The sequence below is a fragment of the Danio rerio genome, chromosome 6 (assembly GCF_052040795.2).
Source record: "Danio rerio strain M-AB ecotype USA chromosome 6, GRCz13ab, whole genome shotgun sequence".
Classification (NCBI taxonomy): domain Eukaryota; kingdom Metazoa; phylum Chordata; class Actinopteri; order Cypriniformes; family Danionidae; genus Danio; species Danio rerio.
Window position 1 is genome coordinate 2,628,343 of NC_141026.1, and position 16,658 is coordinate 2,645,000.

The window sequence follows — 16,658 nt, forward strand, 5'->3', positions numbered from 1 at the left end:
AGATCCCCGTATAGCAGTTCTAGGCATTACTGATTTCCAGATAGCTAAAAACAGTACTGAACAAAAATATAGTTCCATTTGTCTGTCTACTAGCACCAAGGTTAATATTATTAAACTGCAAACAGAAAGCTGCTCCTATATATATATTTATATATATATATATATATATATATATATATATATATATATATATATATATATATATATATATATAAATATATAAATATATATATATATATATATATATATATATATATATATATATATATATACACACATCTGATGCGGGATGTAATAAAACAATTGGAACTGGAGAAAATCAGATTCTCACTAAAAAAGAAAGAAGACAAATTCTATAAAGTCTGGCAACCTTTCATGGCTTACTTTAAAGACATAAATTCTGCAAGAAATAGTTCAATTGAAGAGGATTAGACCAATTTAAGTTAAAACAGAAGATTATTATTTTATTAGAATTTTTTTATTAGTGTATTTATTTTATTACTTGTTTCCTTTTTGCAATAGTAATAGTATTTTTTTTGTTTAATTCTATTAATCTGTTATTACTATACTTATGTATGGATTGTTTGTATATTGCATGCTTTATTGTCAATTTTGGTGTGAATGTTTGTGGGACCAAAGTTGTAAGTTGTTGTGCTTTTAAAGTAAAAAAAAAAAAAAGTAATAAATAATAAAAACAAGTTGCATGTTTTAAGTCAATCTAAGTGCAGTATTTTGGACTTCTTTGGGAAGTATTTTAGCACATATTTCAGACCTAATATTATTATTTGTTTTAATAAACCAAAAGTCAAATATCTTACAGTATATTATGTACAAAATCTTTAAAAAACATTAAATGCATATTATAATTGCGCATGATCTCTTACTCTGTTATATGTTTTAATCATTAAATATTAGAATAAGTATATTGGGTAACACTCACAGTATATTAAATATAAAATCCTTTAAAAAATGAAGTGCATATTAAAATTGAGCATGATCTCTTACACTTTTACATGTTTTAATAAATAAATATTAGAATAAGTATAATGGGTAACACTTTACTTTTACAGTGTCCTTGTTAAACATATATTTACTGTAATAATTACAACCCAGGCTCATTCTGGAAACGTTGCCCCGTGGACGTTTCTGGAGACCGCGAAATACGTCCCGGGAGGTACGTATTTGTGCAGTTTTTGTTTTTGCGAATTTGTGAGAGGCTGCTGTGTGTGCTTTTTCGTGTCTCAAATGCCTTTCCCGAGCACGCTTTTCTCGCGTAAAAAGCTGCCGGAGGCCACTGTCGAGCAACTGTCTCTGTCCGCTGACCGATTGGCTGAATGACTGAACGATTGACTGGGCGGACGGCCAATTGGCCGACCCGGCCGCCCTCCTCCTCCTCCTTCTTCCCTAAACCCAAGCGACTATTTACGAAAGCCGTGCAGAAAAAGAAAAGCCCTCGTGTTTTCGGCTTTCACCGCATTCTCGCTCCGTTACAAACTCGTTCACTTTATTTTTTTTAAATCTGTTTTTTGTCTTACCTGATTTCTGGAACCTCTCTTCCCCGGACTCGAACCCGGTCTCGAATGCGCCCGGCTCTTCCTCCGCTTCGCCGATGTAACACGACGAGCTAACCGGACAAACTGGTTGTGGCAGGAAAGCTCTCCACACGAAGGAGGCGAGCCGTCAGCCTAGCCAGCAAGCGCAAAGAGGAGCGGTGTCACACCAAGCGTTCGCTTGAAAAAACGAAATACGGCTATACGTACCTCCAGCCACGTAAATCGTGGTCTCCAAAAACATCCGCGGGGCTACGTTTCCAGAATGAGCTTGGGTTGAATAATTACAGGTAACTATGTGTGATTACATGCTAATAACCCAAATCCTAACCCACATTCTAAACCGAACTGCATAGTAAATACACAGAATTCATTAACATTACTGTCACCTTAAAAGAAAGTATAACCATTCATCTATTCATTTTCCTTCAGCTTAGCCCCTTAATTATCAGGGGTCGCCACAGCGGAATGAATCGCCTGGAATGATCTATTCCACCATATGTTTTACGTAGTGGATGCCCTTCCAGCTGCAACCCATCACTGGGAAACGTCCATACACTCTTTCATTCACACTCATACACTACAGCCAATTTACCTCATCCAATTCACCATGTGTTTAGCACCCGGAGGAAACCCAGGACAACACGGGGAACACATGCATTTGATGAGGACATCTTGTCTTTGACCAACACATGTAAAGAAACACACTTGTGCCTTTTTTGTGTTACTGTGCCTTATATTTAAAAAAGGAAAGTTAATAGCTACATTAAAAAGGCACAAGGTAATGATCAAACAAGACAACTCTATGCATTGAGTCGTGTGTCAGAAGTCAATCAGTGACATATGTGTGCCCGTGAAGATGCATCTGTTAAACATAAACCACATGCTTTACATTTGCATTGCATTCTTTGCATTGCATCTCTATCTCACACACTCAAGTTCACAGTCTCAACACACCTGAAACACACAGATCAGAGTCCACACTTTGTCAGTGTAATACACTGAGTGAGCTAGGTCTGTCACAATATCTATTTATTGTTGTACGATCTATTGCACCAAATATACTGCAATATATATTTTATCATCAAAATACACCTTTGTTTATTGTGAATACACGCCCTCTAGTGGAGAAAATGACATACTGTGCTTTTAAGTGGATGTTTAATCTAATGTGCATGGTGATACTCAGAGATGTAAAAATTCTTCCGTTGTGTTGCTTCAGCTCTGGACATCGGCTCATGGGATCTGGCGTGTAAATTTAATAACACGGACCACCACACGGAGCTGAACGGCACAGACCGGCTCATCGTGAGGAGAGGACAGGCCTTCACCATCAACCTGCAGCTCAACTCCGGCTCATACCAGCCCGGATACAGTCAGATCAACATCACTGCAGAGACTGGTAATGATGAGTGTGTGTGTGTGTGTGTGTGTGTGTGTGTGTGTGTGTGTGTGTGTGTGTGTGTGTGTGTGTGTGTATTTGTATTTGTGTGTGATACGCTGTTCACATCCACATTAAAAATATTAGTGTTCATAGTAAATAATATAATATTTGGAAATCGTATTGTAAATTACCTACACTGACTGGCCAATTTAATAGGTACACCTTATTAGTACTGGGTTGGACTCATTTTTGAACTGCCTTAATCTTTTGTGGCATAGATTCAACAAGGTAGTGGAAATTTTCCTCCATATTGACATGATCGCATCACGCAGTTGCTGTACATCCATGATGCTGGAACCAGTCTGGCCATTCTCCTCTGTCCACTGGCATCAACAAGGCATTTGTGCCCAAAGAAACTGCCACTCACTGGATATTTTCCCTTTGTCGGACCATTCTCTGTAAACCCTAGAGAAGGTTGTGCGTGAAAATCCCAGTAGATCAGCAGTTTCTGAAATACTCAGATCTCAGAGCTGCTGCCATGTGATTGGCCGATTAGAACAGGGGTTCCCAAACTTTTCAGCCCGCGACCCCCAAAATGTCAATGCCAGTGACTCGTGACCCCCAATATTCTCTGAGGTGGTGGTTATAAATACAGAAACCTTGTATGCAATGACGCGCACAAACACACCAATGGACAAAAGTCTATTCTTTGTTTTTTTTTTTTTGTTTTTTTATGTATGTCAGTGTTGTAAATGGGCTAGAAAGTTTAACCTGGTGTTACAAAATCTGCTGCATCTGACAGTATTGCTGTGTCTTTAGGATAATGTAATTACCCGAGAAGTCGCAATCCAATAGAACTAGTAACTATAAGCTACTATAGTAACTATAAACGACAATTTTTTTTCTCTTCAGTAGGTTATTGATAAAATACAGTAAGTCTTAAGGTTTCATAAAAATGAATTGATTTTTAAAAATCACCAGGCGACCCCCCTTCATTGTCCCGCGACCCCTTGGGGGGTCCCGACCCCCACTTTAAGAACCTCTGGATTAGAAGTTTGCACTAACGAGCAGTTAAACAGGTGTACCTAATAAAGTGGCCGGTGAGTGTATTTTGAACTGATAAACTGTAATAAATACAATTGAATGGGTAATTGAATTAAAAATATGAATTATGATTATAAAAATATGAATAAAATAAAATGAATGTATAATTTAATTATTATTATAAATAATTGTTGTTAGCTTTCGGCCGCAGCGTTATCCCTTCTAGGTTCATCTTTGAGTCTTTTATAAAAAAAAAACATTATTTGATAAAAAAGATACATTTTTATGCATATTTTTGAGCACTTAAATGCTAATAATATTATGTATGAAATTTGAGAGGCTCTCTGCAGTTTCCTAAAGAGGATGGAGTTCATTCTTTACAAGTTAAGATAAATGAATGAACATTAGTTCAGTTGGAGTTCGAGTGAGGATGAAATGAATCGCTCTCCGGGATAGATTCTGCCGTGTACAGGAGATGCTGGAAGACGAGATAACATGAAGACATTATTCAGCATGAGGAGTGTGTAACCGCTGGCGTTCAGACAGGAAAGACTCTGTTCACACTCTGATAACTCCAGTGTCATGAAAACAAGAGCATCTGGCGCGTTTAACAGAATCTGAGGAGAGATATCGCCCGTGTAAACTCGTCAGAAGTGACCCTGATAGTGTCAACTGCAGTACTCTTTGTTTTGGTGAACGTTTTCAAAACACCTCACCGGCTTTATTCTTTCTTAATAGTTTGAGCCAATGTAAATATAGAGCTCTAGTGGATGATAGACTGTAGGCAGGGCTGTTTCTAGACTTTATGCCACCCTAGGCTGTAGATTACTATTGTTTAAAATGTACTGTAGAAACATTCCAGCATCCTCCCCCGCCAATATGCTTTTTGTTTGCTTTATGAGAACAGAGTTAGTTGGGGAATTCCTGAAAGGACGCTGTCAAGGATTTGTTTATTAATTTGAAGGGATAGTTCACCCAAGAATGGAAATTCTGTCATTATTTATTAGCACTTCACTTGTTACTTGAGTTCTTCCTTCTGTTGAATATAAGAGCTGATATTTTAAGAAAGCTGGAAACCTGTAATCATAGTTTTTCTTTTTCCTGCTATGGAAGCCAATGGTTACAGGTTAATATTGAGTACATTTTCATTTTTGGGTGAGCCACTTCTTTAGACATTGGATGAAGTGATTGTTTTCTCTTTAATTCATATTATGCCAATGTACACTCTGAAAAATATCTGCATTTTGTTTTGTATTTTGTGATTCATGTTTTTTTATTATTGTTTATTTTTGCTTTTAAAACTATAATACAATATATTGTTTCACATTCCTTTAAGAAGTATTTATTTTCAACTGGCTACAGGACAAACCACTCTTGTTCTATTTTATTCTCTTTATTCTCTATTTTCACCTGGGGATACTCATCCCGAGGTCCGAGTCACTGATTGGATCCAAGACCAGCGACGTGATGATCCCAAGGATTCCATATCCGGGACCAGGCCATATCCTGAGCTGCTGCTGCGCTGATGGTCGTGGGGAGTGAAGAACATGAGTCTGATTCCAGCGACGCTCCAGGGACAGACGAGTCTTCGCTGAGGCCATCTTCCAGCCTAAACCACGGCGAATGAAGCTCTGCACAAGACTTTTGGCCAGCGGAGAAATTAAAATGGTTGTGCCGAACTAAGTCTGGTTCCCTCAAGGTTTTTTTCTTCACTCCTATCAGGTGAAGTTTTTTTCCCCTCTCCGCTGTCGCCACTGGCTCGCATGGTTCAGGATTGGTAGAGCTACGCATCGATGGATTTGCTTTTCAGTGTTTGAACTCTCAGTAATGATTAAACCACACTGAACTGAGCTAAACTGAACTGAACTGAACTTAAACACTAAAAACTGAACTACACTGTTCCAGTTACTATGACCATTTATGTGAAGCTGCTTTGACACAATCTACATTGTAAAAGAGCTATACAAATAAAGCTGAATTGAATTGAATTGAATTCTATGACTTAAGCCTTTAAATGTCACTTTAAGCTAAATACTAGTATCTTGCAAAAAAACTAGCAAAATATTATATAGTGTCATGTTGGCAAATACAAAATAAATTTGTTATTCGAAATTAGTTAGTGAAACTATTACAATTAAAAATTATATTTTTGTTAAACAACATTTTTAATAATTATAAAAAAATATTAAATATTCACAATAGGGCTAATAAATTTATAATACATTTTACCATTAATTAACAAGCTGTCTATAAAATATATATTTAAAAATCTGTCTCTCTTTGGGGAAAAATGAATTCACACACATTGCGAGATTTTTTAGAAAGCTGGGCTTCCTATCATGATGCTGCAGAAACCAATCAGAGCTCACTATAATGTGTTTTTACTAGGACTACTTCAGAAAAAAAACTGAGATTTCAAGAGTTCACACTTAGCTGATGATTGATTATAAGCAAGTTTGGCATGCTGTCCTGGGAAAGAGCCCTGAGCTCAAAAGGTCCTTGAGCCCTGGGCTCCCTCCCATTTGCAGGGCGAGAGGGGAGCTTTGAGCTCAGGTGGATCTCAACAACTCCCCCTTTTTTGATAAGAGCTGATGACTAAAAAGATTGCTATGAAGAGATGTGCTGCTGGATGAGCGATCGACTGTAGTGCTAAATTTAGATTGATCAATTCACTTGTTGTGCATGTTTTTGCAATGTGGGAGGAAACCGGAGAAGCTGGGGAAAACCCACGCGAGCATGGGAAGAACGTGCAAACTCGACACAGAAACGACAGCTGGCATGTTAAAGGACTAGAACCAGTGACGTTCTTGCTGTAACCACTGGGCCACCGTGCCACCCTATAAAGGGAAAGGTGGAGGAGTAAGGGGGGATTCTTCAAATCGAAGATGACTGTAGTGAGAAACCCTGGCTCTTTATTGGTGGATCATACATAGTTAATGCAGAACCAGCTGTGTTCAATCATAATCACGTGATTTTAACGAAAATTAGTTCATAAATACACTTCACTTGTGTAATATTTAGAGGACAGAGGACCTGAATCAAGCACTGATTACTTTCTTACACCCAGACAAATTCACCAGATTTCCCAGCAAAGTTTACCACACTACATGACTGTGTTGTTTGAGTTATGCTGCTGTAGAGACTGGAAATGTGATCTCTCCTCTGTTAGTCATACCCGAGGGGCTTGGAGAGATTTCACAGGAGGGATTTCTGGAAACACTCCAAGTCTGAGTCTGTGGAATCCAGCCCGCGGCCTTTAAGCACAGGTCAAACACTCACTGACATGCAGACACTGATGAACACATTCCTCAGCACTGGAGGAGATATATAGGGGGATTTTAGGGAGATTCTGGCCAAAATGCTGATCTTTAGGTTTAGAACAATGTGAACTCTGTCACAGGCTAAAGCAACTGATGATTGATTGACTGTATTTTGGGGTTGCATTGTAAACTTTAAATAAAAGTTAAACTGTTTTTTTATTCATGTTTTAAGATTTCAATACTATACTGTCAAAATCATTGTTTTGATTAATCATTCATTCATTTTCTTAGTCGGGTAAGTCCCTTTATTAATCTGGGGTCGCCACAGCAGAATGAATTTTTTAATTTTTTTTTACTTAAACTTTATTGTGTTTTTAATAAACTTGGTTATCAACAATGGTAATAAACTGAATTTCTCAACATTCACTTGGTACAATGCGTATAACATGGTTGATAACAATATGAAACAAAAATAAAAAATTACAAATTATATATTTACACAAACAAACACACATATATATGAATATATACATATATCATACAGAAACCTGTAAATAAATATAAGAGAAAAAAACTATATACAGAATGTCAGAGAAGTACATAAATGAATAAAGTGTCTACTAAAATTATTGTAAAACATCAAACAGAAGAAAAGATTGTTTGTTGTCTCCTGTATCCCGAGACATTTTAATAGTTTCTTCTATGTTGTTGAATTAAATCACTTAAGTTTTAATAATGGAGATCAAATTGTTATGTATTTGGTTACATTGAAGGATTGTTGAAATCTTTGCTTTGTTTATTAAGGCAGTGGACTGTTCTAGTCGAACAATGTCTATTAAATAGTATAACCATTGCTGAACAGACGGGAGATTAGGAGGGAACCAGGAACTAATGATTGTTTTCTTTGCATGAACCGCCTATTTTGATGATGATGATCAGGCCCAGATTGGCTAATCGGGAGGATAAGGAGAATTCCCAGTGGGCCGGTCCGTTTTTTGGCCGCGAGGGCCGGTGTCCCACACTTTTTCAATTTATTTATTTACTTGACCGCAGTCTTCTTATTAATTATTTTACCGCAGCTCTGCTCTTTTTATATATAACCAACCTGCAGGTTAATGATGATATAAGTCATATGAGTCATGTCTCAATGTTCAACTGTTGTGGTCCAGTGGTTAGCATGTTAGATTACGACGCTGCTGACCTGGGTTCGATCCTCGTCTGAATATGTTTTTTTGTTTTTCATTTTTATTGTTAAGACATATAATACTGTTAGGGTTGTTGAACATTTGAAGTTCTAAAGCAGCTGTTTTCTCAAAAAAATACGTGATAGTGTAATTAGAAACTGAATTGGAATGACCTTATTTTAATATAATCAGTCGTGAACTGAGGTGGGCCGGTCTGAGGCTTGAAACTCCAGGGCTGAAAAGGAGTCCCACTCCGGCCCTGATGATGATGATGATTAATATTATAACCTGTAATATATGCTTATGGTTTTATGGTCCAGGATGCCAATTGATGTTTAACAGATTCAGGAAATTTTCACAGTACTTCCTATAATATTTTTTCTTATGGAGAAAGTCTGATTTGTTTTATTTTAGCTAAAATAAAAGCAGCTATAAATTTTTTTAAACCATTTTTAAGGTCAATATTATTAACCCCTTTTAGTGATTTCTTTTCCCATTGTCTAGAACAAACCACTGTTATACAATCAGGGCAGGCGCGTCCATAGAGGCGACCTAGGCGGGTGCTTAGGGCAGCAGAATAGAGAGGGCGGCGTCTCCGACACCCCCCTCACCACCTGCGCCCTCAGTTATATCCGTGCCTAGGGTGGTAGAATAGAGAGGGCGGAGTCAGCCCCCTCGCTAACCCCCCGCCTTCATTTTCGGGTAGAGGGCGGCGTGACTGTTCTTTGCCTAGAGCGGCAGTTCAGCTTACTCCGGCCCTGTATACAATGACTTTCCTAATTACTCTAATTAACCCAGTTAAGCCTTTAAATGTCACTTTAAGCTGTATAGAAGTGTCTTGAAAAACATCTTGTCAAATATTATGTGCTGTGATCATGGCAAAGATGAAATAAATCAGTTATTAGAGACGAGTTATTAAAACTATTATGATTAGAAATGTGCTGAAAAATCTTCTCTCCATTAAACATAAATTAGGGATAAAACAATATACAGCAGGGCTTGTAATTTAGACTTTTACTGTATCTCCTTTATTACAAGTAAAGCTGAAATTCCCTTTTTTCCCTCTTTGCACACAGGTCCTGATCCGCAGCAGCAATACGGCACCAGAGCCGTGTTCAGCCTGAGCTCAGAGGTGGACAGTTCATGTTGGAGCGCCGCCGTCTCCAGTCCACCAGGAGAATCCGTCTGTCTGTCCATCTGCGCCGCTCCGGATGCTCCAATCGGACACTACACGCTGACTCTAGACGAGCGGATCCAGATCCAATTCATTCTGCTCTTCAATCCCTGGTGTCCACGTGAGTGAAAACAGATGCGTTTGGGTGTTTCACACATGCCTGAAGGTGAGGATATACAGTATCCTTGAGGCATTAAGATAAATGTGATCTGGAGGTAATGGATTACATCTTCATACTTAGAATTTGTGTCTTGTTTCTAGTTGAAATCTCTCAAAATATCTAAAATATCAGTTTAAATGTTATTACTCGATTGAATGGGGGTCCAAAATCACGGAGGCGCAGTGGGTAGCACAATCCCCAACCCCATTAATCTCTGTGTTTTTGGCCTACAGTTGATGTGGTGTACATGGACAATGAGGAGAAGCTGGCGGAGTATGTTTTGGCTCAGGATGGCATCATCTTCAGGGGCGATGCCGGATACCCCGTCCCGCTGGCCTGGAACTTTGGACAGGTGCCAAAACACACACTCAATTACATATTGTTCTTCTCAATATGGTGATCTCACCTCCTGAAAAACACAACCTAAAAAACTCTGCCCAAAGCACCGCCTCACACAGAGACACAAATGAAGGTAGAGCTGTCAGAGCACGGTGAGAAATATTTCACATGTGTGTGTGATTTCTGCAAAGGGCAAGGCCAGATCAGTGTTACTTTAGTCTACTTCTTTAAAGTAGTTCAAACTTCTTATTAACTTCTTGTTATTGAGCTAAAATAACATAATTAATATGTTTTTTTGGAGAACTTAATTGTTTTATGTTCAATCCACTTATATATATATATATATATATATATATATATATATATATATATATATATATATATATATATATATATATATATATATATATATATATATATAATTTTTTTATTATTATTATTTTTATGGATGGCTAGATTAATTCAGTTCTCCCCGACCCGAAATGTTTGTACAATTAATCATTTTAAAATCACATATATGGCATACATGTATTCATTTGGATCATATTCTCTTGGAAGAATCCACTGAGAAGTTGTTTAGTATAGTACAGTATAGTACAGTATAGTACAGTATAGTACAGTGTAGTGTAGTGTAGTATAAAATAGTGTAGTATAGTATATCACAGGTATAGTATAGTCTAGTATATTATAGTATAGTATAGCACAAGTATAGTATAGTGTAGTATAGCATAGTACAATACAGGTACAGTATAGTATAGTATAGCACAAGTATAGTCTAGTATAGTACAATTATGGTATAGTACAGTATAGTATAATATAGCACAAGTATAGTATAGTATAGTATGGTGTAGTATTGTATTGTATAGTACAGGTATGTTATAGTATAGTATATTATAGTATAGTATAGTACAATACAGGTATAGTATAGTATAGTATAATACAGGTATAGTATAGTACAGGTATAGTATAGTACAATACAGGTATGGTATAGTATAGTATAGTATAGTAAAGTACAATACAGGTACAGTATAGTATAATATAGTATAGTATAGTACAATACAGGTATAGTATAGTATAGTATAGTACAATACAGGTATAGTATAGTACAGGTATAGTAAAGTATAGTATAGTATAGTATAGTATAGTACAATACAGGTATAGTATAGTATAGTATAGTAAAGTACAATACAGGTACAGTACAGTATAATATAGTATAGTATAGTACAATACAGGTATAGTATAGTATAGTATAGTACAATACAGGTATAGTATAGTACAGGTATAGTATAGTAAAGTATAGTATAGTATAGTATAGTATAGTATAGTACAATACAGGTATAGTATAGTATAGTATAGTACAATACAGGTATGGTATAGTATAGTATAGTATAGTATAGTACAATACAGGTACAGTATAGTATAATATAGTATAGTATAGTACAATACAGGTATAGTATAGTATAGTATAGTATAGTACAATACATGTATAGTATAGTACAGGTATAGTATAGTAAAGTATAGTATAGTATAGTATAGTATAGTATAGTATAGTACAATACAGGTATAGTATAGTATAGTATAATACAGGTATGGTATAGTATAGTATAGTATAGTATAGTATAGTACAGGTATAGTATAGTATGGTATAGTATAGTATAGTATAGTATAGTATAGTATAGTACAGTACAGTACAGTGCAGGTATAGTATAGTATAGTAGTTTTTAGAGAATGTTATAGTTTGTTATAGTTATAGTTATAGTTTAATCTCCATCTATTTAAATGTTTTGCTGTGCTGTTCTTCTTTATAGATATTTGAGAGGAACATGTTCATCATTCATTCATGTTTTCATTGTGTTCCTCTGGTGTTTTTCTTCCTGTAGTTTGAGGAGGGAATCCTGGACGCGTGTTTCAGGATCCTCGACATGAACCCAAAACACAGAAGAAACCCTGCCAAAGACTGTTCTGGACGCAGAAACGTCATTTATGTCACCAGAGTGCTGAGTGCTATGGTCAGTACAGTCTAAACACACAAACATGCAATACAGTTGAAGTAAATAATATTCACCCTCCTGTGAATTCTTTTATTTATTTTTAATTTTTCCCAAATGATGTTGAACAGATTCAGGTATTTTTCAGTATTTCCTATAATATTTTTTCTTCTGGAGAAAGTCTTATTTGTTTTATTTCAGCTAGAATAAAAGCAGTGTTTAATTTTACGGTCAATATTATTAGCCCCTTAAGCAATATTTGTTTTGGATTATCTACAGAACAAACCACTGTTATACAATGACTTTCCTAATTACCCTAAATTTACTCTAATTAACCTAGTTAAGCCTTTAAATGTCACTTTAAGCTGAATACTAGTGTCTTGAAAAATATCTAGTCAAATATTGTGTGCTGTCATCATGACAAAGATAAAATTCTCCTCCAGATCAACAGTAATGACCAGGATTCAGGGGTCCTGGAGGGCTGCTGGAGGGACACATTTGACGGCGGCGTGAGCCCCATGTCCTGGGGAGGAAGCGTTCAGATACTAAGGACGTGGGACAGGAGCTCGTGTCTGCCAGTGCGGTATGGCCAGTGCTGGGTGTTTGCAGCCGTCGCCTGCACAGGTTCTCAATCTCCCTTTATACATGATCCTTAATGGGCTACATGCACAGCAAGGGTTTTTCAGCTACCAATAAACTTCTGGTGAAAGGTTAATGTTTCTTTTACAGCATGGATAAAGTAGTTTAATTAAAATAGAATCAGTTAAATAGACTCGTTTAGTTGTTCAAGCATAAAATGAGAAGACCGTTTATATGCAAGTGCCATCACTAGCAGCATTTAAGTGTTGTATGCATTTTTTATGCATTTATTTATTTATTATGCATTTGTTTATGCATGCATTTATTTATTTATTATGCATTTGTTTATGCATGCATTTATTTATGCATTTATTTATTTATTATGCATTTGTTTATGCATGCATTTTTTATGCATTTATTTATTTATTATGCATTTATTTATTTATGCATGTATTTATTTATTTATTTATTAATGCATTTATTTATTTATTATGCATTTATTTATTTATGCATGTATTTATTTATTTATTTATTAATGCATTTATTTATTTATGCATGTATTTATTTATGCATTTATTTATTTATGCATGTATTTATTTATTTTTGCATGTATTTATTTGCTTATTTATGCATTTATTTATCCATGTATTTATTTATGCATGTATTTATTTGTTTATTTATGCATTTATTTATTGATGCAATTATTTATGTATACATTATTTATTTATTTATGCAACTGTTCATGAATTTATTTATTTATGCATTTATTTGTTTATTTATACATGCATTTATGCATTTATTGTATTATGCATTTATGTATTTATTTATGCATGTATTTATTTATTTATGCATTTATTTATTTATGGATTTCTGTATACATTTATTGACATATTTTTTTATTTGTGCATTTATTTATTTATACATTTATTTATTTATTTATTTATTTATTTATTTATTTATTTATTTATTTATTTATTTATTTATTTATTTATTTATTTATTTATTTATTTATTTATTTATTTATTTATTTATTTATTTATGCGTTAGGGTTAGCCACAAGTCAGGATGCTAATAAGACTGTCAGGCTTTTACAACCTCTTGGATTTACTTTACAACTTAACATTTGGCCTAGTTTTAAAAAAAAAACATTTTTAACCAGAAAAACTATAATATACACAAAAAAAGTATTACGTACAGTATTTAGCTCTAAGTGTATTATTCTTAATGTTTTAATTGAGAAATCAGTTTTGCTTTATGAGACCACAACCATGTAAATCTTCCCTTATCTCGTGTCATGTTTTAATTTTATACATTGTTAGAAGCAGTTCATTAGATAACACTGTTGATCAGCTTGTTGTTTGTTTTGTCAGTGGCTCGTGCTGTCGGGATCCCGTGCAGAGTTGTAACAAACTATTATTCAGCCCACGACACCAACAGCAACCTGCTGATCGAGCGCTACGTCAACGAGAAAGGAGAAGTTGACCACAGCAGCACCAGAGACATGATATGGTACCGACTTCTTCATTAAAAGGACAGTTTAATAAAAAAATGTTAATTTACTGGCTCAGTGGTTAGCAATGTGGCCTCATAGCAAAAAGGTTGATGGTTTGAGCCCCAGCTGGGCCAGTTGGCATTTCTGTGTGGAGTTTGCATGTTCTCCCCGTGTTGGGTTAGTGCTCCGGTTTCCCTCACAGACCAAACACATGTGCTAAAGGGGAATTGGATCAACTGAATTGGCTGTAGTGTGTGAGTGTGGGTGCGAATGTGAGAGTGTATGGGTGTGTGTCCGCTGTGCATCCTCTGTGCAAAACATATGCTGGATAAGTTGGCGGTTCATTCCGCTGTGGGGACCCCTGATGAATAAGGTATTAAGCCAAAGGAAAATGAATGAATGAATATTGTTGCATGTGCTGCAGGAACTATCACTGTTGGGTCGAGAGCTGGATGGGTCGTTCCGATCTCCCGCCGGGTTTCGATGGCTGGCAGGCAAGTGATCCAACGCCGCAGGAGAAAAGTGAAGGTGTGCACATTTCATTTTATTAGTACGCTAAAAATGAAAACAAATGGCTTTGTTACACTGAAATTAAGTATAAATTGAGTAAATTATAAAAATGTTATTAATAAAATAAAATTTAAATGTTTAATTTAATTAAAATAAATGCATTTCTTTCAACTTGTTTCACTTTTCAGTTATTTTAATTTTTTATTTTTAAAAGTAAAACTTATTAAGTAAAATTAAGTAAACTAGAACTTAAGTTGCACAAAAGGCATATCATTACTATTATAAAACTATTACCATAATCAAATTTGTCCATCTTTTCATAATAGATTGATTGAGACATTGCTCTATATTAAGAGATGATTGCTTTATCTGCCTAAAAGAGTTCATTCATGTTGAAATAAGCACTGAACATGACGTGAAATGTGTTTTTCAGGTGTGTTCTGCTGCGGGCCGGTTCCTGTACGGGCCATAAAAGAAGGAGAGCTCACCTTTAAATACGACGCCCCGTTCGTGTTCGCGGAGGTGAACGCAGATTTAGTGTACTTCCTCAAGTCTAAAGACGGGAGCACAAGAAAGATCAACTATGACCAGAAAGTGGGCCAGAAGATCAGCACCAAGAGCGTCGGCCGAGACGAGAGAGAAGACATCACACACCTCTACAAATACCCTGAAGGTATTTCAAATATAAAATATTTTATAAATACAAATACAAATCCGGCCCCCCAAAAGGATACTTGCGTACATTTCTGTACGTAAGTATCCTTTTGGGGGGCGGGATTTGTATTTTACTCCATTACTATTCAACTACTTTTTATTGAATGCACACTTTTTGCTTTTTCCAATTTTATTTAAAGGGAAGCCTATTAGGCTCCTTTTCACAAGATGTTAAATAAGACTCTGATGTCCCTAGAGTCTGTGTGTGAAGTTTCATCTCAAAATACCACACAAATAATGTTTTATTACTCTTTGAAACTGACCATTATAGGCTTTGATCCAATCAATTTGGTGACTGTTGCTTTAAATTCAAATGAGGTTGTGCTCTTTTCGAAAGAGGGCGGAGCTACAAATGCACATATGTTAGCACAGCGGCAGTACTTTTATTTGAATGCATTTCTAAAGAAGAAATGGTACTTTTTGCTACTTTTTAATTGTACTTTTTAAATTTTTATAAAAAAAAATATATTTTTAAACATTTTATTTACTTTAATCTTATTATGCACATTTAATATGGTAATTTAAAGTGCATAATAAGAATTAAGCTAATCTCCACTGCTCCATGCTCAGTGGAGTGCAAATAAAATCTGTAATATTAATATTTTTATTTATTTATTTATTGATTTATGTATTTATTTGAAAAGGAAAGCGAGTAAGAGTGAGTTAAAAAAATCCTTCTCTATTTTTTTGGTATGATACATTTACTTTTTAATACATGAGTGTAATTTAAAGGTGTGTTTTTTCTTTTTTAGCATAGATACTTGTGCTTTTAACTGAGTAAAACGTTCATGTTTCAGTATTTGTTTCAGTGTTACTGCTATTTACTTGCATCAAAAAATGAATACAATGTATTTACTGTGTTGATAATGTATTGTAGAGCACTTCTGGTGCTCTTGAGGTGGCATACGATTAGGGTTGGGGACAGGTTTGGTGGTATGGGTAGGTTTTAGGCTGGGTTAAGGTGTAAGGGATGGACAACAGCGCAATTACAGATATACAGTATCATAAGTACATTGTAAAAACATGTATTTACACAATAAGGACATTGTAACAAATGATTAATTTCTGTGTAGGTACATATTAGTTAAGGCTACTTAACATAAAGTGGGTCAGAGTGTTTTTTTAACACAGACTCATTGTGAAAACGTACCCCCGTATACATTTCTGAAGATCTTGAAATATGTAGCCAGAGGTACACATGGCTGCATTTCGTCTTTAAAGCGAATGCTATGGGGCGGTGTGACGCTGTTCCTTCTCGCACTTATCAGCTGACTGCTTAG

General features: G+C 35.5%; 2 protein-coding genes across 2 annotated transcripts in view; one reads left to right on the top strand and one right to left on the bottom strand.

Moving 5' to 3' along the window:
• plxna1b (plexin A1b) overlaps positions 1 to 16,658 on the bottom strand; it is a 744,633-nt gene that overhangs the window by 657,359 nt on the left and 70,616 nt on the right. The window lies entirely within an intron of this gene.
• The window catches only part of tgm2b (transglutaminase 2b), a 29,951-nt gene that overhangs the window by 7,045 nt on the left and 6,248 nt on the right, over positions 1 to 16,658 (top strand). Inside the window, exons 2-9 of the mRNA NM_212656.2 lie at positions 2,773 to 2,952; positions 9,499 to 9,717; positions 9,990 to 10,108; positions 11,976 to 12,104; positions 12,527 to 12,707; positions 14,033 to 14,171; positions 14,579 to 14,682; positions 15,098 to 15,337. Coding sequence (NP_997821.2) covers positions 2,773 to 2,952; positions 9,499 to 9,717; positions 9,990 to 10,108; positions 11,976 to 12,104; positions 12,527 to 12,707; positions 14,033 to 14,171; positions 14,579 to 14,682; positions 15,098 to 15,337 — 1,311 coding nt within the window. The remainder of the gene's footprint in view (positions 1 to 2,772; positions 2,953 to 9,498; positions 9,718 to 9,989; positions 10,109 to 11,975; positions 12,105 to 12,526; positions 12,708 to 14,032; positions 14,172 to 14,578; positions 14,683 to 15,097; positions 15,338 to 16,658) is intronic.